The sequence below is a fragment of the Styela clava genome, chromosome 5 (assembly GCF_964204865.1).
Source record: "Styela clava chromosome 5, kaStyClav1.hap1.2, whole genome shotgun sequence".
Taxonomy (NCBI): Eukaryota; Metazoa; Chordata; class Ascidiacea; order Stolidobranchia; family Styelidae; genus Styela; species Styela clava.
Genome location: NC_135254.1, coordinates 10,296,536 through 10,319,049, shown reverse-complemented (window position 1 = coordinate 10,319,049; position 22,514 = coordinate 10,296,536). Strand labels below are relative to the sequence as shown.

The following is a 22,514-nucleotide window of genomic DNA, read 5'->3' as shown; positions in this document are numbered from 1 at the left end:
AACAAAATAATGCAATAATCTAGCAACTGTTTTTAAAAAAATATTCATATTCGTTGGCAACAGATGATTCTTTCTGAAAGCATAGTTTTTTATTTATCATTATCAATATTTTATTGGTAGAATAATTATTTCAAAACTATTTCACACAATCATCTCCTCACCAAACAATCTTTCAAAAAATAAAATTCAAGTTCACTGTTCCTCATTAAATTTTAACGCAGGATCATGCCAAACATCAATGTGTGATACTGAAGGACGATTTACGTGTGATGACGGCGTTTGTATAACAAGAGCCAGGGTATGCAATGGAGTAAGTGACTGTCGTCATGGTGAAGATGAATCAAACTGTGGTAAATTATTTCACGAAATCAATAGTCATTGATTTTGCATCGTAATAGTGAATCCAGTGTTCTAATTTTAGAATATTCAATACCGTTAAATTTTCTATAAAAAAAAAAAACTCTTAACTTTGTTTGTTAGATTTACCCTTAGATCTCACTACAAGCAAACACTTTAATCATCTCACACATGTGTTTAGTCCCCTTTTCTTGCGCTCTGCAAGCGCGTTGTATTATACGTGTAATCATTTCTGGTTTGGTTGTCTTACAGTCTGTTGTTGATTACGTTCATTACTACTTGTCACAATTGACTTGTGGGTTGTATAATATTCGTTCTTACAGGCGCAGCGCTATGGATTATAACCACCATATTATATTTCCTAGATGTAGCAAAGTCCATTTGCTAAAGAAATGACGACTGGTTGTTTTCAAACGGATATCATTGCAAGCGAGATTGTTCATCGACTTGGAGATGCAAAGGTCTACTGAAACAATGTGTATGCGATGATGAGTGTGGATTAAGTTGCATCAATCCTAGTAAGATATTTCATTAATTTTTAAAATAAAAAGTAATGACTCACAACTATATCTTTTCCAAACCATGGAAAATTTTAGAGACCAAGTTACGACGACTCACTTAAGCTCATTTAGTCATCCAAGTTACCAACTTATTAGTGCAAATTGAGCAAAGGTAGAGTTTTTTAAAAACTTCTGTCGTTTAATTCAAGAATAAGATTTGTGAATGTGGGATGAAAAATAGTTTTGTACACAAAACGTGAAAAACAAAACATCGTGAGTGCTTGAAATTTAAGGGCATCATCACATTGCTTCAACTAAAAGCTATAAATATTTTGTTGAGTAAATATATTGTTGATAATATCAATTTCAATGTAGGTATTATTGAGTAGACATGTTCCAAAAAGTCTGGAAAAACCATTAGATATAGACGCGAGGAATGCCATATGATTCTCGATCAGTTGTCATTGTATTGCTATATTTGTGAACGCAACTATCATCAGGTGAAAAGTTTCCGAACAGGCTAATATGTCAGTTTTATTGTGATAAGGTATGAAAATCTGACTAGAGAATCGTAGAAAATAAACAAATTACATCAATAAGAACAACGATTTGCACAAAAAATTAAAGAATTGATTCAGACAAAGACGAAAACGCAAAAATCAACCAATTTAGATATACATGCACATTAGAGGTATAGGAAATAGAAAGAGGGATAATATAGTTACTCCACGAAGATACAAAGCAAACATGATTGAATAACAGAAAATATAAAGTAACAAAAAACACATTACTGTTTTAAACGAGGCCCCATATTTTCGGTTTTCACCCATAAGTAGTAGCCTTTTACATATGTATATCTGTGGATGCCTGCACCTGCCCTTATTTGGGACCAAAAAGGCAAGCGAGTAATAAACGTTTTATTTACTAGCAAACAATGGAAAAAATTGAAAAAAAAAATAATAATTATAATAAAAATTTTGTTTTTTGGAAAAATGCGAGTTGTAGTTCCTAAAATGCAGATGTCATACTTTATTATAGGTTCAATATGTGAAGATGAACCACCTACTGTTGAGCACGGTGTGTACTGGAACATCAGACGTACTATTTGGAGTAATGGATTTAAACACTTAGAGATTGTCGATCCAGTAGAACCTCCTTACTACTTGTGGGACATGATAACTTACAAATGTGAACCTGGACGACGTTTAGTTGGTCCGCTACCGAGAAGCAGTGGGCGTCGACGTTGGACCAATGAAATTCCGGTGTGCGTGGGTACATACAAAATATACACTATAATGAAGCTATGGTGTAATGAAAAATAAAACGGTTAAAAGTATTATCTATTTTAATTAATTGAATTCGCACCTTTTTACGGAAATTTCTTCATCATTGATTCATAACGAGAGGGTAATAATGCATGACTCACAACATAGACATCAGGCTAAATCATTCCTTTTTCTCCATGACTGTTCTTCGAAAATTTTGGCGTCCATTGGCCATGTCCCCATTACAATTGTATTACATTTTTTCACTGTAGCAAGTTTACGAGATTTTCATAAAATAGAACATGCATCGTTATCCTGAGTGTAGTAATTTTACTATATAGTATCTAATAAATTATTAGCAACTGAGAAAAAACAGAGAATCATAATAGATTTCAAAAATATCAATATTCCTAATTTTAGAGATTAAAAAAAATCAAACTTTAACTTATAGTTCGACATAAATCGTACTAAAATTGCAAAAATTAAAATTAAAAATAAACTCTAAAAATAAACTGGGAATCGTACAGCTATGCTACCTGCGTATTTATTAGATGTGTCATGTCGGGATCCTGTTCCAAGTGTGAACAATTCAACATACTATCGATATTTGAGACCGTTTGAAGGGACAATGCTGCCAGTTTCCAACAAGTTGATTCTTCTCATCAATGACGTAGTTGACTACAAATGTGAGAAAGGTTTAATGCTCACGGGAGAACCTCCAAAATGTCTCAAAAATAACACGTGGTCAAGGCACACTGCACGATGTGCTGGTAAGTTCATCCGGTGTGATATTTCTCAGCACTCGTGTTTAAATCTGGTTATATGAATTTATAACGTATGGATATGGATAATGGAAATTTTTATACAAAAATATTCATCTAGGTACTGATTTGATTAATAATTTGTCTATACAGAACCATAAAAAACGGCAGGGTTTGATAATTTTGGACTAATTTGTAGTGTTTTTAATTGTTCCATGTTAATTTACTGCAATGATTAATTTGATGCTCAGTGAAACGTTCTGCGTTCGATCCCGGTATATAAATTATTGAGTAAAATTATTATTCAGTTCCATGCTTTGAGAGAGTTGACCTAAATTTGATATCAAAATATGGTTTAACATGCGGAAGTGGATGCTTTACTACCGCAGATTGTGACTCGGGAATGGAATGCTTTTGCGACGGACCTTGTTCCCGAGTTTGTGTTGACCCAAGTGAGTAATATTTATATATATGCCAATCGTACCTGTTCAAGTTACTTTTATTTGGATTCTTCACATAGACATGATTGTTCGTTGTTTCAAGAAATCTATGGGTCAATAATTGGTATTTCAGTTCGTTTCCCACAAATTACATACTCTGTATTATTGAGACGCGCGAGGCGTGATTTGTAGCGCCTTTCTCTCAGAAAATTCTCAGACGTTTGTTTAGATTTATACATCATCGAATTCACCACGGAACTTTTGCTGTACTGTTGTATACCCTCGTCCTCATTGTTCATATGTGCAGAATGAGGCATCATCTACCATATAATATGCCATTAAGGGAAATACTGTTCTATACCCACATAACAATGTTTTTAGGTGACCATTTTATTGATCTACAATCTACATTGGGAAAAAATCTTTCGAACGAAAAGTTCTATATTGAGTCATTCAGTCTGCAGTATCAGAAATTCGTAGTGCTGGCCGATTTTCTGATTTTTTTTGTTAAAAAATTCATATCTTAATAACTAAATAAATTTTATGTAAAGCGTAAGCGCTAAAAGTCTAAAAAATTATACGGAATCGAATTCCCAAAAAAGCTCTCTCTGTGCCAACACACATTTATTCGACAGACTATACCTAATTAGTCGGTGAAGAACACAATTTTTTTTTTTGTTGTTTTATAAAAAGAAGTTGGTTGCGATAATAAAGTTTTTTCATTTTTTTAATTTAATTTAATGTTAATTGGGTCATTTCAATTGGGTCAACTCCTGGTGACCTTTGAAACAAAAGATAGTAGACTAAGCACTTCATATATAAATATTTTTAAATAGTTCTAGACATGAATAATATACCGTACAAGTATTTTCTTCTTATATTCGAGCTTTATGCGAATTGGCAGTAACAATTGTTTAGAGTGAATAAAAATACCGATGTTACCTCTTCAGATACCTAAATCACTTTTCAGATATTGAGTGTGGCGAGGCATCCCTTGTTGAATATGCCAGCATTAATTATACTTGATCGGCAATACGTAAAGTTGCCAGGTATTCTTGTGATTACGGTTATTACATGGCATATGGATCTCCTTCTCTTTACTGTTCCGGATCAGGATTATGGATTGGAAATGAGCCTATTTGCATGCGTATGTATAGTTACAATGTTCATTTTATCAAAGGACAGTATATAATACATAGAAAGTAATCTTAAAAAAATATAAATTTATATTTGTTATCAAAGTGGAGAGAGATTCATTTTTTTCGATGAATCTATGTCAAGGTGGTTCAAGCATTCCGTGTGGACCGAAGAACGATTTTATTTCATGCGTTTACTAAACCATTTGTAGATATTTGTATTTATTGGCAGGACATCTTTGAGTTTTGTTTAGTTTTTCCAACTCGGGTTTGGATCCCGAGCTTTAAATCAATTTCCTAATCCCGATGTCGGAAATGACGTTTGGTAATAACACGCAATTTCAATGTTATATCAATAAACGTCAAGACGGTGTAGATATTGGAATGAATCGCGCTTTTCGTCTCAACTTCGCAGCTCAAGCTCGCATGAATCAACTACTTATCTAGAAAGATGTATATTTTGGTAAAACACTCCTCTATTTTCAAGCGTGGGTCATGTGGCAATGATGAAACGCTGAGCTGACTTAGCGCCGCGCAATCAAGTTTTTTTAAGCTTGGTCCCGAAATCCCATTGTGGACGTACTTCTCGGACGGTTGTTGTAAAAGATCGCTCATTGCCTGCTCGCCGCAAGTTATAAAATTAGTTAAATACAACAATTCATAATAAAATGAGTGAAAGGTGACAGAGGAAACGCATTTCCATGCCCACATCAACAATAAACAACTGGTGTGCTTTCGAGTAATATCTGAAACGTAAAAATATAATTCAGAGCGACATTACAAAACCAAACACGAGAAGAGATACGGAAAATACTACGGTACTTCTCGGAATGCAATTTCAAAATAACTAAGAGTTTTATATATCTTCTTTGAAATTGTAAAACGCCACGCATCCAATACCACAATAGGCTGATTAGAACGGTAAACTTTCATTCTCTAACATATTCACAGTAAGTAGATTCGCGATTTTCTGATCACTCACACAATATATATTTAAAAGTTTGGAATTTTTCTCAAAGTAAAAATATTCTCATATTTAAGCTGTACAATGTGGTGATCCTAGCACGAGTATACAGGAGACCGGTGGATCAATCAGGTCTTACGGTGGAACATACGTGGGAGCAATAATAAGATTCCAATGTCATGGAAATGATAAAATGCTTGGAGCAGAACATAGAACTTGTTTAGGAAATGGTAAATGGAGTGGACCACTGACAATTTGTGATCTACGTGGTAAGAAAAAATTTTATGCTTTATTAATCTAAAACGGTCAGGGTCGCGACTTGTTACAATACATCACATACAATGTAAACAGACATAAAGACATGTAAATTGGATCGAGTGTAATTTACAATTTTATTAACTCTGAATGTAGTATGTGGTTGAAAGCCCTATAATTGAGTATAAATGGTAAATTAAATATTGCAGATAAAGAACTTAGGTGCCCTCATCCCGGAGTTCCAATAAACGGAAGACTTATAGGAGATGATTTTTCAATCGGGTCAACAGTCAGATTTAAATGTGATTATGGTTACGTTTTATATGGAGATGAAGAACAAACATGTCTATGGTTCAAAGAATGGTCTGAAAATGGCATAGCTCCTACCTGCGTTGGTAACATTTTTTCATACTGATACATCCTGCACATCTACTTAGCAAATGTCATATCTATTGCAACTCATGCATATTCATATTATTTTAACAAATTACGTATAATTGAAGATGACCGTACATTTGAACCCATGTGTATATCCGCGGGTTCAATCTATATGCGGGTGTTAAAACCCATGGGTTAGGGTTAGTATGGGTTAAAATATCCGTGAAACAAAAAAATTTCCATAGGTGCAATAGTATGCAGGTGCAATTGTCGTGGGTTCAAATGTACGGAAACCATAATTGAAATATCCACGCCTAAAAGGATAGTTCAGGATGGCTCATAAAACCATGGGCGATAATAATCTTAGGTAACGAAAGAAATAATGTGTGTCATTTTCATTCACGAATCTCAATAGCAATCATAATAGTAGAATTTTTTTTCATTTTGGTTTCATCATTATTATTCATCATTACGGCTTCCTCTTCTATCAAGTCCATGCTTCCGAAAACAAATAACTATCTAATTCCATACCCGACATGGAACCCGACCAAACGAGAGGCCGTGGTTCTCCATATGGTTAGGCCGTCTTATCGGCTTTTCTTTCCCCCGGGATAAATATGTGAATCCTATACTATCCTATTATAGATCCTCGGTATCCACATACTTCCGACGACGTGATGAGATCTTTGACAAGATCGTTAGCCAATTTGCCTGATCAACAAACAAGTCTCGGGCGATCTATCAGCAACGATATAAATGAAGGACAAGAGATTTACTTCTTGTTCGATGTTTCACAAAGCGTTCTGAACCGAACGAAGGATTTCAAATACAAAATGGAATTTGCAAAACGACTTGTTAAACGAGTAAATCAGATTTGTGTAGAAATTAATTCTAATCCAAACTATATTAAGAAAATTTAGTATTTTCAGGGTATTTCTATCCAGCACTAAGAAAATAACTCATCCCCAAATATAAGTCCTTGTAGCCTACTCAGTGACGTTACTTTTCACGTGCAATTACATTATAGTTGTTGTGATTATATTTCATTAACATAGTTGCTCTGGTTTTCAATTCAGATGGAAGGATTCAAAGAAATATAATGTTTGGAATAATGGTTTTTGCCTCATCAAATTTCACGGTACTGGATATTACTAATAAGGGAAATGAACGGAGGAACACAACATACATATTAGAAACACTAGACAAACTTTACATAGAAGGTACGTATATTATTATATGGAAATATCGATATTTTTTGCTAGTCAGTATATTGGGGTGGTTTTGAAGATTTCAATTTATATAGCTATAGATTTTGAAGAGATCTGGGCCGAAAGAATCAAATTTGTTACGAAATCTTTGACCTGCCTTTATTCTTTCTACAAAAGGGCAATCTAAAATTTAAATAAAAAGTTTTCAATTTTTAAAAACCAACATTTTTACCTTTCAGCTTTGAAGCCCGCCAACGAATACAAAGCAAAAACAAGATCTGGAACAGCAACTGCCCATGCGTTATCAAAACTCGCAGATGTTATGTCATTTATGAGAGAGCAGAAGGGAAATGCTAATAATAAAAGACATTGTTTTATTTTCACTGACGGTAATGCAATACGATGAATCAATTTTAATTTCATGACTTTTTGTATCAGTGAAAATTTAATTGGAAAAGTATACTTATAAATTTTCAAGAAAAACATACGCATGCTTCTTGTATTTTGCAGGTAAACACACGCAAGGAACTGATCCCGTTCTAAAACGAAAAGACATAGAAAAGCAGTTCAAACCAAATATTGAGGTATTATCAAGGTCTCCAGCAGTAGTCCGCAAATTAACTTCATGTACTAGTGGGAAAATGTGCAAACCGAGGGTGGCGATTGAACAGCAAGAATGCCCAATCATAAACAATTGGCGCAAAAAACTTCAAATTATGACTCATCCGCAACACCTTTTTTGTGTTATTACTAAGGATGGGTATTTTCGAATACCTGATGATTTCAGTATCGAATCGAATATTTTTTTCGAATCGAATCGAATGTCGAATACTTGAAAAATATAAAATAGTATGTAACTTTCCTATTCTATTAGCTCCTTTAGACACATAAATAACTGAAAACACAGAATACATCACTCTGGCAGATTGCTGAGCGTTCCCACACAATAAAAAACACGTTTTCATCAATAACTCACTACAGTAAAATAGTCATATGTCAGAATTATATTGAAAAAATATGGCTTCAATAGGAAAAAATTGACAAATTTACCTCGACCATGGCGAATAGAAAAAAAAAGATGGCGGCGATTCGAAATTTTGCTCTGAACCGATTCGAATAATTTACTATTCGATTCGAATATTTGATTCGAAATTTACAGCTCTAGTTATTAGCACTAACACTGTAAGCACGTTCTGCAAGTAAAAGTCATACAACCGACATGTGCTTTCGCTCAAGGTACTAAAAACGAACGCCGTAAAACAGCTGTGATTAGGAAATACATGCCCACAAGTTTCATCAAATTATATTGAAACCTGGTCAGATTTAACAACAAACTACTCACTTAAAACCAACTCCTTTATGTAAATTACAATTCAAGAGGTTGTTTGAGTATCTATGTGTTATCATCTGGTGTGTTCGAAGTAATCCAAAATTATTTTTGTTAGATGAACATTTGGTGCTCCTTTAGTATGTGACCAAGATGGCGCACACCCTAAACACAGTAGGTGTACCAGATTAGGGTTCAGGTTGTGTGCCATCTTGGTGCACATACTACGAAAGCGCCGAACATTTTTCTATTGTTACTATTAAATTTTCATAAATAGAAGTCTTATTTCATTTTTCCAGTTTTACAGCATAACCGCATGTCATGATTGTAAAGATGATGGTAAAAGTCAAAAAGAATTAGTTGGACTCTCGTCAAAAAGTGGAGACAACTATATTTATACAAAAGATTACTATCAACTTTCAAGTTATCTTGATAAAGTCACTGATGTAAAATTGGGTAAAAATCAACTTATTATTGTTTTCAGTTGATTTCAGATTAGTAAGTCTGTTCATTCAAAAAAAAATTATATTGAAACTGTAAACTATGTACTCTATATCCACGTATCATTCATTCAACAGTAGATCCGCAAAGTACATGTTTCTGGCACGATTTAATTTTTTACAGAACTTATATTAAAACTAAAGAGTTTTTGGTGCTCCCGAAGTATGCGAACCAAGATGGCGGACATCGGAACGTAACATGGGTAACAGGTTAGGGTTAGGCGATAATTTTTTTCCAATTTTCCTTATTTTAGTCCTATTATCAGTCGAAGACTAGTCTAGAGCCTCCCGTAGTATTTATACCTAAAATTATGGCCGAACCCTAACCTAGTACACATATTACATTCCGATGTCCGCCATCTTGGTTCGCATACGTCGGGAGCCCCGAGTTTTTTTTTTGTTGAATTTTAATAGTAATGCTTGACAAAAGTTCATTTTGCTTTTGTTTTTAAAATTTGGCCAATAATTAGTAAAATTATTTAATTCAGCTAAAGCAGCTAATTTTTTTATTTTAAAAATTATAATTTTACAGATTTTATGAAATGTGGCCAAGCTGGTGACGTTAAAAGCATAAAACAACAAGCTAGTTTAGCAAGATCAACAGGCAGTGAACAGGCGGCCGAGAATGCCTGGCCCTGGCAAGCTTTGATTACTGAAAAATCACAAACACCGGAGACGGTTAGATGAAAGATATTTTGCATATGTATTAATTAGCACTTAACAAACGACATTGCGTAGTCACCTGTATAAGTGTTAAGATAAAAAAATAACAATAAAACAATGAATCGTGGCAATGCGAAAATAATGAATATTATGATTAATATATTTATTTCTCTTCTAACAAGAATTTTCATTCATGCAAATTGTAACATTTGAGTCCGGCTTACCGATTCTCGACGTCTGTGATTGGTGTCTCTGATCTTTTGGGTTATTAATGGTAAGGCTTTAGTTCGAAATTTGCTTGTAAAATTTTGTATTTTGCTTGACTGTAAATTTTAATTATCGTAGTATAAATCAATCAAGCTATATCAAACAGCATTTTATTCAATTGATATGGATGTTTGAACTTTCTGCAAAATCCTTTGTAATCGGTTAATAATATTGCTTTTTATTTAAGACATTGCAGAAAGGAATGTTGGGCGGAGGTTCAATTTTGAATAGAAACTGGATACTAACGGCAGCTCACTTACTTGGTATGCAATCGCAGATCCATAATTGGTTGGAGGCTTATGTGATATCTGTTGGTAAGATATTTAAACCTGTGTCTCATGTGATTTTTATCTTGTTACTCAGATCGGAAACCTAAATACTTCGAATAACTCATATATCGGGTAATTTATTTAACGCTGAGCGCCTACCGCTACTACTATATTTGTATTGCTAAGGTATTTCACTTTACCGCAGAAATCTCAGAAAAAAAGAGTAACTTCAGATTGGACCATCGATTTAAAATTGCCAATAGGAACTGGTTCAAATCACGTCTTTAATTCTGTTTCAGGATTATCTTTACAATATTTCAGTGCACAATTAGTTTTCATTTCTTCTGCTTAAATCTTTTGATACAACTTGGCTTGTTTTTTCATTAAATGTAATTGTTTTTATATGCATTTTATGCGATATGCTATATCAGTAGCTTATATAAATATATATATATGTATACAAATATTATTGAAACTAAACATGTGGACAAAATGCCACGCAAATTCAATTAAAGATCTATGAATCACTTCATCAAGCTGCTTAAATGAATACTAAGTAAACAAGCGGGCAATGCACCGATAGATAACATGTCACAATCAATTTTTAAGCATGCAGTCGTTATAATTATTCAACAATAAATCCACGTGGTGTCAGTATCACATCAAATCAACATTTAATATAGATTAGAATAGTAGCCCAAGAAAAATTGATTCTTTCGCGAATAAACCAACAACAACAACAACAACGATTTAGCCAAGTTTATTTTTGTTATTGGATTCCAATGTTCAGTATTGAAATTCTCATATTTTCAATTATTGGCGCTGGTTTCTGGGCAACAGGGTTGACACGTAGTGACACGATAATGTATTTGAATGGTTTTTCAGCAATAACAACATCTTCTATACTCGGTTGTATATTACTTCAAAGACGATTGCTACCCACGTAAAATATCACAAAATATCATATTAACTAGGTTTAAACTCACTTTATGTCATTACACTTTCACATAATTATAAAATATAAATCATTCAGGTATGGACAGCGTAGAATTAAATCTACAATCAGAATGTATGGAATTGCCGAGTATATTCCCCACGAAGGATATGTTGGCGAGGAAAATTTTGAACACGACATTGCTTTAGTAAGAAATCACGTAGTGCTATAAGGTCTATAAATTATGCGTCCAGTTATCAAAGAACCATTAAAACAATGAGTTAATGGTACTGATTTTTAAAATTCATAAAAAAAGTATTAAAAATATAACATTTCTCTGATAACTCGGAATATGTGGAAATCAGTTATATAGAGTCAGAGAGTGAGTTAGAGTTATTTTATTTGTCACTTCAAAAATCAAACAATCAACAACAAAATATCTGTAATAAATAAATATTGAAATGGCAGGTGCTGTGAAGGACGGAATGATCTGTCGTCGAGTCTATAGCACCTTTCGATAGAAAAAACAAATGAATAGAAAAAACAAATAAAAAGAGTAGTAATAGTACATGACAATAGAATAGCACGAGTCGACTCGGCGATGTCTCGAGAAAATCGTCAATAAAAATTTTATGAGTGGGATTATTCTCAATAAAAAATCCTATAATGTAAAATTATTTACTTACCAGATGAAAATCGGATTCGAGTTTGATTCAAACATGAAGCCCACCATGGTCAATCAGTTAACATTTGGATACCACATTCGTCCCATATGTCTACCTTTCAATGGAACATGCTTGAAAAAAGAGCAATTGGTGGATGAAAATGGAGTACCATTGATAAACGACAAAATGACCTCAGAACAAAAATGTTTGAAAGAAGGTTTCACTATTTTTTTTAATTGGGCCTATTTAATTAAGTAAGTCAAACGCGCGAGTTTTTTGAAAATCAAATTACATAAAACATTTATGGGACAATATCGTTATCATATCTGTAGTTAAAATGTTGAATCTGGTAAAACGAGTTTGATCGTTATTTGGATAACTGTTCATGTATTATATTTAATAGAGGAACTACTACTTGACAATAACGCAAAAGTTGTCGCAACTGGATTTGGACATATGAACCAGAGTGATACTGGTATAAAAAAAGCAGACTTGAACGTATCACAAAAACTACTACAAGCTTTGCTACAAATACAAAATAAAAGCATGTGAGTAATTCCTTTTTTAAATGAATATGTTATTCAACGTCCGATCAAGGGTTTGTACTTTTGTCAACGAAATTGTGTGCATTTTCTGGGTGAGGATGTCATGGTTTTGATTGTTTGTCACGGTTTTCAATATCTAATATAACAATGGGGACCATAAAAGCCAACATTGTGAGTCAGTCTTGTGGACCCACAGCGCAGCAGGTACCTGAAACTCAATCTTAGGTGGTACCCTAGTATGTATAGACTGGATGCAGATAAATTCTATTTACTTCACTTCACCTGAAACACAATATGAAGTCTTACCATCGCATCAGCAGCATCACTGTGCATCATATATCACTGGACTTCAAAACTAAAGTTTGTCATTCACCAGATCGTTTTGAGTGATTTGTTACCTACAGACAAATGACCCCTTTGAATAAGGATTCTTGAAACGCGGTAGTGCTTGATAAGTTTCTCGATTAACACTTTCGATGCCAAGATCAGTTTTTTCAATTTTACCGTTCCGTGCCGAGGTGAAAACGAGAGAGTTCTCTCCTATTCATTCTCTCTCGTATTTAGTTTTTGATTCATCGGGAAAGGAGCGAACCAAGCGATGTCATCAGTTATCGTTCATTCCGACACTTCAGTCGTAGGTGAAAGAACTCACCTACACACGCGTATCTTGTCGGAATTGCTCTCTCATGCTATTATAACATAAGTTGATGATAACTTGTCTTGATCTCTCATTGCGATAAAGATTCAATTCGAACATTTTATTCAGCAATCAGAATCATTTTATTATACGAAAATATCAAATTTGTACAAAGAAAACAAAATCGTTTACTAGCATAAAAATATATCCTTCATTCGCTATATATTCCAATAACATTAATAATGGCCAATTATTGTCACTCACAAGGATAACATATTGCAAAATAAACAAAGTAGTCACATTGCATATTCATACAACTGTAACACATATGTATCTCTATGACCTCGTCACCATTACAATACGTCGAAAGTATTGAAATCGGCCTCTTATCTTGCCATAGTAGTGCGAGTAATTGTCCTTTCCGTAGTGAGATGATTTCCCCTTTCTTTAGTTTTGTTTTTATTTCTGCTGGAAGTCCCTTCCGGTTTGCCATGACTGTTCCCGTTATCGATGTTTTCCTTCGTTGCAATTCCTCGGCTAATGCGACAGAGTTATAGAGTCTAAATTAAAAATGAATATTATTAAAAATTGGTTGTGATAAAACAGTTTATGCAATTGATTGATATATCCGACAATGATTCGTTATCTAAAATAGAACGCAGTATGGCGCCGAGACGTAAATTATCTAATTTGTCTTATCAATACCGAATAATCAACATACCTATCAACAAATACGTGATATCCTCTATCCAGATGACTTTCGCAGTATGGCGCCGAGACGTAAATTATCTAATTTGTCTTATCAATACCGAATAAACAACATACCTATCAACAAATACGTGATATCCTCTATCCAGATGACTTTCCATTAGTTGCAAAACTAAATTCGAAGTTTTTGTGACGCCGGGTGGAAGTTGTTCCAAGTTTGGATTACCATAATCTATTTTTACATTGAAAATGTATCCAGTTGTTGAATCACTCGCACTACTATGGCAAGATAAGAGGCCGATTTCAATACTTTCGACGTATTGTAATGGTGACGAGGTCATAGAGATACATATGTGTTACAGTTGTATGAATATGCAATGTGACTACTTTGTTTATTTTGCAATATGTTATCCTTGTGAGTGACAATAATTGGCCATTATTAATGTTATTGGAATATATAGCGATTGAAGGATATATTTTTATGCTAGTAAACGATTTTGTTTTCTTTGTTCGAATTTGATATTTTCGTATAATAAAATGATTCTGATTGCTGAATAAAATGTTCGAATTGAATCTTTATCGCAATGAGAGATCAAGACAAGTTATCTCCAACTTATGTTATAATAGCATGAGAGAGCAATTCCGACAAGATACGCATGTGTAGGTGAGTTCTTTCACCTACGACTGATGTGTCGGATAATACCGAAACATGCGTAATACATTTCAGGTGCGTTTGTATCTTAGTATTGCTCCTGAGTTTTCGTCGGGCGCTTCCAGATTTGGTGGGTTCAGTCAGTAAACGATGAAATTCGAAGTCTTTACTTGCCTCGGCAAACATTTCATTCAATCTGGTATTTATAGCGAGCAAATACTTATTTGTGTGGATATTTGAACTAATATTGGCGTGCAAATGAAGTATTTCCAAATGCAATTTCAATATTCATTATACGCATCCGGTGTCTCTAAGTTGACATAATAAAAAGGTTTAAAGCTTCATCGAAATTCGTCAGTTGATCTGTCAAGAACACGATTTTCCGAAATTGTCATCTCACGCAATTTGCTACGCAAGTCGTCTCGACTGCACGTAGTCCCGTCTTCGTGGCGCCAGACTTGTGATCGCTATTGCGTAGCTACGTAATCAGTACGCCATGGCTGCTTATTGAACTTGTTCATCCGACACAAAGTCGTAGGATTGCATATTTTGCTATAATTATGGTTATACAATAGCTACGGAAGTAATTCAATATGAGCTGAAAGCATACGAGGGGCACTGTGTTATTGGTAATATATTTCCCACTAAATTACTATATCTCGGATCATATCTCACTGACAAGTAGAAAAATATATGTTCCGAATAATATCAATTTCTCACTTTATTATTTCAAAATGTAACATTTCACCTCTCAGGACGATAAAATTTGCTTTCGTTGCAGATGTCCGTCAATCCGTTACCCAAAAATGATAAAAAATTAAAAAAACGTTCAAAAATACCAACATTTTGAATCATTTCATCGTCCTGCCAATAAGACGACGATCATGCATATAAAAATATTCGAATTATTTCCCGGTTTAGTAATGTTTTTCTACATCTTCGTAACATGATTGATAATATTATCATCTCTCCTCACACCTTTCAATCATTTCACCGTAAAAAGTTGAAACCGTGTGTTGGCGTCAGTCGGTCTCGTACAAATTTTTGATGATAATTTGCGGCTAATATGTACCTCGGCCATGCTAAATAAGTTGATAATTTACTTCATGGCAGACCCTCCTTCCATCTTGGTATTTCTTGAATGACGCGATTGGCTGACGACGTCATTCTTTCCCCCCAACTTGACAACAAGAGAGAGAGAGAGAAGAAAAAAAAGACGGCAAATACCTGAACTCGACCTTCTTCTATCTATTAAACTTTTTCCTTTTCGAATGACGTATATATACGTCATTTTGCATTGATGGCACGGAACGGTTGGCGCCAAATGACGTATATATACGTCCTTGGCATCGAAAGTGTTAATGCGGAAGATTGTAGAAACCGAAGCGCGCTGATCCACTGGGATGTTTTTATATTATACACTTTGTTCATTTGAATCATCATCTCAATTATGATTTCTTTTTCAACGTTTTATTTCATTTTGTGCGGTTATAACATTAAAACTTGACTTTGTGTTACTTCAAGCTAAACAAAAAAATATTTTTGAAATAGATGTTTTCTGGATTTTTCTCGAGGAGATCTAAAATATTTGGTAAACTCTTTCCGGTCAACAAAATTTTTTGTCGCAGTGTTACGGATATAGTAAGCCTAATATCTCTCAAGCGCAAAAAAGTCGACTATAGATTGGAATCTCTTATCAAAGACTAAACGAGATAATTTATTGTTTGCGGAGGAGTCCTAATTGTTTGAACATTCTTTTCGCATCTGATAAATGATTCTTAATAAACAAACGGAAACATTTAATAATTAATATTAATATGGTCATAAAAATGCCGATAATACTTCCAAACGGCTTTATTTCGACTTTTTAAATTGTACAAAACGTCCGATTAAATAATCAGCTATCTTGACTGTTTTTGTATTGTATGTTCTTATAATAGACAATAAAAAAAAATTGGAAAACGTCTAATTTTAACTTGATCCAAGTTTTTCTCATAATAAAAAGGGTTCTGCAGACCTCAATCCGTTACACATATAACTTTATTTTCCAGCTGTGAAAAAATGGGCGAAAAGATGCGGAGAGAGGTGAATGCCAGGACCCACAATCTAGACAAAATGTTTTGCTGCAAGTCTGGAAATAGAAATAGGAAAACTGATGCTTGCAAAGGTGATAGCGGCGGACCTGTTGTGCGAGAGGTAGGCAAGTTATTTTCATAATAAGCTACATTGGCTATTCAAATATTGTTGGCAATGAAGTCACATCTATAACAGAGATACAGCAATATTCATATAACACTGTAAATCGAAACGCGTATGTGTAAGTTTTTTAGATTTTAGACATTTGTCATAAGTAACAAAACGTATTTGCGAGGAATCGTAGCCTAAGAAACAATCTAAAGCATCTGAGTTCAATCAAGTCCATACTTGTCAAACAACCAACTTAACAACGGACTACAACGCCCATAACACAGAAAAGTTCGTAACAACGCGCTTATGCTGACAGAAAAAGAACAAGATAACAAAAGTTATCACCGACTGGAAAAAATGCTACGCGGACCGGCTTTTGGTCGCGGACTGTATAATAACTAATGAGGGTCTATGTTTGCGCAAAGTCCCCAAAATCATTTCTACTTTGATTCAATGCTACAACTTTCTGGAAATTCTGCGTTGATCAATTAATAGGCCAGATCGGATGTATATTATTGTTGATAATTTGTGTGATCATAATATTTAAAAAAAAAACATAATATAAATATAAATACTCGTTTACGGTTCATTTAAGCTTAACTGAAGGATCATTTAGACTTGTCTAGAACCGATCAAAGACCGCATGTTGTGGTAACAAAACAAGAATTGCTGGTTTCCAAGTAGAAATAAGCGCCAAATAAAATGGCCCCTTGGGTTTCAGTTATATTCAGGTCAGTTTTGACGTGCTAACACCGAAGAGAAAACAAAATAGAACAAGAGAGCTATGCTCAAATATATGGACACGTAGGTCAGAGCGAAGCAGTCTTTACCTTTCACGTTACCGGTACCCTCAAAAAACTTCCGAGTTCCCAGTAGGAAGAATCCGTCACGCTTGGCGGATTAAAAATTGTGTTCCCATTATTAAAAAAGTAATTAGCGCAATTTTGGATGAAATATTAGCTCTCATAAGATTCATAGAAAAAATAAGAATAAATAAAAGTAATAACCTTCTAGCAAAAAAATCAATCTTTCACCATTGCAATTTTAAAGCAATTGGTCCAGTATTCGAAGAGAAAGGCGATTTTTTTCATGATAATGATGATGAATTACAATAACAACAACATAATATTAAAACGATCCATAGGTCCACTCACGTGTCCAATAGGTTATATCAACTAACTCACAACAATTATATATATATATAACAAATGTATTAATCATATTTATAAAGCAACAACATTGGTGTTGTCGTCAGATAAGTATTGCTTTTTGTATTCAACGGACTGATCGATTTCAAACTCGCAACAAGAATTAGCTATGAGGACACATTCTCCTTTCAATTTTATTTTTCTTCTGATAAACCAAGTTTAGATGCTTTAGATATTTCACTTCTAAACCACTCACAGTACTAAATGTTCATATTACATTCCAGGTAAAAAATATCAAAACCGGAACTTCATGTTGGGTTCAGATAGGCATAGTAAGCTTTGGATATGGATGTGGGTCAAAGTATCCGGAATATTACACAAATGTTGCAAGATACATTCCTTGGATTGAAGCAAATATTGATGTTTAGGAAAATATTTCGTTCTCAAAAGTTGAATTTACAAATAAAGCTTTTATGAATTTGTGCAAAGAAATATTTTATATATATGAAAAAATGAGTCTTCTATATTGCGAGCTGATTATGTATATAAAATATAAAATAAATGTTGTCAAAGTGATGAAGAAACTTGTACAGGTAAAACACATTTAAGAGTAAAAGTTGCTTTTCAGTATGTTTGGCTTTTGGCGCTTGACTTTCAAAAACGTACTTCCTCATGTATATGAATCACCGTAAGACATTTATGATGGTTCCAAAAGAGTTTAGATGAAAATTCCACTACTAGTATATATATCGTACTTTACCCAGTCGCATTAGAGTCACTACCATCCTTCTTTATTGATATTTCGGGTTTCTGGGTCGTTAGTTTATGTCTACAAAACATTGTTTTACAATCAGCTTAGTATGCGTGAAAAGACTAAATTTGTATTTTTCAAATTGTATTTTTGGGAAAATTGAATAACAGATATTTTTTTTCTTCTTCGATAAGATAAGAGTTGTCCCCGGGAATAAAAACAAACTATTCTGTTGAAAAAATGATGGTATTTTTAAAGTTTTATTTTTTTTCAAACGGATCATTTGGAAACGACAAATATGTTATAAAAAGAATGAATGCTTCAAACTTTGATTGTTCCCCATTTTTTACTAGCAATTTATCACAATAATGTTATACGTGTTGCCTCCAAGCTTTTTCTCTTTATTCAATTGATCCAATTCTATGATGGATATTTGTTCGAGGGTGCTTAAAACTCTTTATGAATAAGCATAAATTTGATCAATAACATTTGGTCATATTTAACTGAGAGAAAAAATCATGGACAGGTTACTACAGATTCGTATGCAGGCTCCCATTTCAATTTTCCTATGCATTGAATTGGTACTTTCTTTTTAAAGTTTTTGCATTTTAGTACAAGTCGTTCTCCTGATTCAACTTCTATATTGTCTTTACTTTGATAGTTTTTGACATACACTTCACCTTCATGATCGATGGCGAACAAAAGTCATCCGACTTCTGACATCATGGACAGGTTACTACAGATTCGTATGCAGGCTCCCATTTCAATTTTCCTATGCATTGAATTGGTACTTTCTTTTTAAAGTTTTTGCATTTTAGTACAAGTCGTTCTCATGATTCAACTTCTATATTGTCTTTACCTTGATAGTTTTTGACATACACTTCATCTTCATGATCGATGGTGAACAAAAGACATCCGACTTCTGTTTAACGTTGGAATAAAAATGTTAAAAAGGATTTGATAGACTAAGAATACATGCTTTTTAATGAAAAAAAAAGTTAATATGCATATAATAAATCTTCGTTTGTGTAAATGATTTGACAATGAGCTAAGATTATACTTAACCATTTTTAAAAAAAAGGTAATAAATGGCAAAAATAAATTGGATCAATTACCAATTTGGCTATAGGAATACACATATTGCTGTATCTAAATACATAAATATACATTTCATTACATATTGCCGTATTATTACGTTTACAACGAAACAAAACATATGCACTGATGAACATACCAAGCTCATGTCGGTAATACGATCGTTTCGCCATTTCGTAAACTTGGATATTAGGACACCTATCACCGGGAACTATAAAAAAAGATATGAAAAAAATTGAGTTACAATTATCATTCAAAAATTATTTTCACCAATAGTTTTATGTCAAGATTGGTAACCAGACAAGCATGTCAAAATTAGCAGATAAGACACGAGCATTATACGGACGCTGTGGTGGTTTACTTATCGGGAAAACACGTTAGGTCATCTTGTGACCCGCGGGTCAGAGGTTCGCCATCCCTATTCTGATATAAATTTTAGGTTGCTCATTTTATCCAGGATTTAAACTTTTTGTCCTGTATTGCACACTGACTTTTCAGTAAGAGACATTATTGACTGCTCCACAGTAATAGAATTTTTAAAGCATGACTACTAAAATTAATTAGATTAATTCCCCAACGTTCCATTGGTTCTAACTGTTACTATGTTATAAAAATACATATGTTACCTGATTCCCAGTTGTTGGATATTTTTGGCCACGAACCGGAAGACATACAACGTCGTCGATAAGTTGCATTTGTAACGGTAAAGCGAAATCCTGAATATTTTCAAACCACCATTGTACATCGAAAAAATGTACTAAATATTGACATATAGAGCTATTAACATCCACAGAATTTAAACCAGTAAAACCGATTTTGAAGGACGCCATGGCTTTAATTGAATAGAATAAAAAATTTATTGTATATATGCAATTTTTCTACTTTAATGTATACATATATAGAATATGAGAAATGATATATGACTGCTTTTATGCTGATCTTGATTGTAGAAAAACGCAATTAATTCACCCACTCGATAACGTTCTTGCTCGCAATTCTGCTTGAATGTTCGTAGGCAAAATGTTTTGAACAACCATCTATGTAATCCGAGCGGTATTGACAATAATAACTGGTAGGCCTATTTGTTATGATTATACCGTAATATTATTTTGTAACCATTTCTGATTCCTGTATGTTTCAATTATGATGCTGTTTTCGAAGCTTGTCAAAATATTAAGTTTATTTTGATTCAGATGTTGGTTACATTGTCCAGCTACGTTGAGATGCATTTGACTGATATATTAGGTAAATTACGAAATAAAATAGTGCGAACATTCCTATTTCATTGTTATTTGACAATAATTTCAGTATATAGTATCTCTTTGTATATGTATGTGTTATGACTACTCAACGACTATCAAGTGCACAGATGTAATAGACCAAAAAAGCAGAACATATCAGAAAAAAATTACTTAACTATTACTTGTTTTTGTTTTATTTACGACCGACCAAACCTAATTTAAAACCGACGAGAAAGAAATATAGAATCCAGGATGTATGTTTTCACATCCCCATCCCCAACGAACTATCCCAACTTGCATTCAGTATCTTGAATGCTGATTTCCAAACTGTATTTCGTTTGGTTTTCTTATGCGAATAAAATAACTTTTCATCACTAGCTTTAATTAAAACGAAGCATAGAAATCGGCCGGACGCCGCTGCAGAACTACATGGTGCAGAAACTTCTTCGAAGCCTCGTTTGCAATTCCATATTGGAAACGAATCTGCAGCAAAATTCTCACCGGAGTTAATTGTAGACAGCATATATATTCATATTGGGTTACTAGTTACAGAAATAGTTTTAAAGTCACACTAATTTTGCAATCTCTAAAGTGAATGTCCGTTACTTGCCAATGAGGAAATGACGTTTTTTGAATGGGTGGTGCACAATTCCAATCTAACAAAACTACAATGAACTTTCTTTCTATCATGGTGGAGCACAATCACATTATTGGACACGAATTGGACCTTTTAATCGTTATGTTATTACTTTGGAGAAAGAGGTCACTTTAACCAAGATATCCCAATCGCTTTATTGGAAGAAAAGGCAGCTTCGATGACATAGCACTAATTGATTTTTCTTATTGCGGTGACGTGAAAAACAATGTCTATCGGAAGAAACTTTAACCCATTGAATAAAATCACATTCGCGACGCGGTCATAGATATTGATGAAAATCGTCAGAGTGGCATGAAAATATTTCAATTGGATTATAATATTGAAAGATGTCATTGGAGCAACAATTCATGTTGTTTATAGCGAAAAGTATTCTTACAGCTTCACCATGCTAATATATATAAGGAATTTGCCGCAGTTATAGTGTTGCATTTCTCAAATGAATAGTTTTCGACAAAACTGTTTGAGTCACCCTGTGTCTGATGTGTATGATATAGGATTATCTCTGCCGCCACGCCACGTTCAAAAAGGAAGCGATCGATACAAAGCTTACCAGAGTAATCCAGACTTTATTACTAAACATAAATAAACAATACAGTACACGACTAAAGCAGCTTTGTTGCAGCGCATTTAATCGGACAATTATCTCGCATCGACATCTTGAATAAATCAGATCTTAGTTATATAATTACGTGCATCAATTAACCGATTTGTATTAAATATTTTTATATTTTATTTTATTTATTTATGCTATTACTAAAATCAGACTTATTGACTTCGAATTGTCTATAGCTACTTAATCTGAACTGACGTTCCCCGTAGCAGTTGAAAATGAATTGACTAATATAGATAATATGCAGAAGACCATTTTCAAAAAGAAATGTTTAGTATTAAAAGTATCATTTGAATCGCAAAAGTCGAGAAAGTTTTTCAATACTTTTATTCCATCTGATCTTCATGAAACTAATACTAGATATAGTCTATTACAGGGTGGTTCAATCCCGGG

The 22,514-nt window shown here is 33.6% G+C and overlaps 1 protein-coding gene across 1 annotated transcript; it reads left to right on the top strand.

Moving 5' to 3' along the window:
• The first annotated feature begins 305 nt into the window (after positions 1-305).
• LOC120344890 (complement factor B-like) lies at positions 306-18,206 on the top strand. The gene is made up of 20 exons (XM_078112736.1): positions 306-310; positions 748-875; positions 1,896-2,165; positions 2,650-2,892; positions 3,192-3,335; positions 4,348-4,470; positions 5,501-5,692; positions 5,888-6,073; positions 6,702-6,932; positions 7,133-7,276; positions 7,504-7,653; positions 7,775-7,848; positions 8,891-9,047; positions 9,624-9,769; positions 10,209-10,309; positions 11,324-11,432; positions 11,914-12,106; positions 12,293-12,437; positions 16,483-16,627; positions 18,051-18,206. Exons 1-20 carry the CDS (start codon positions 306-308, stop codon positions 18,192-18,194), a joined length of 3,030 nt encoding a protein of 1,009 aa, XP_077968862.1. The 3' UTR covers positions 18,195-18,206.
• Positions 18,207-22,514: the final 4,308 nt, after the last annotated feature.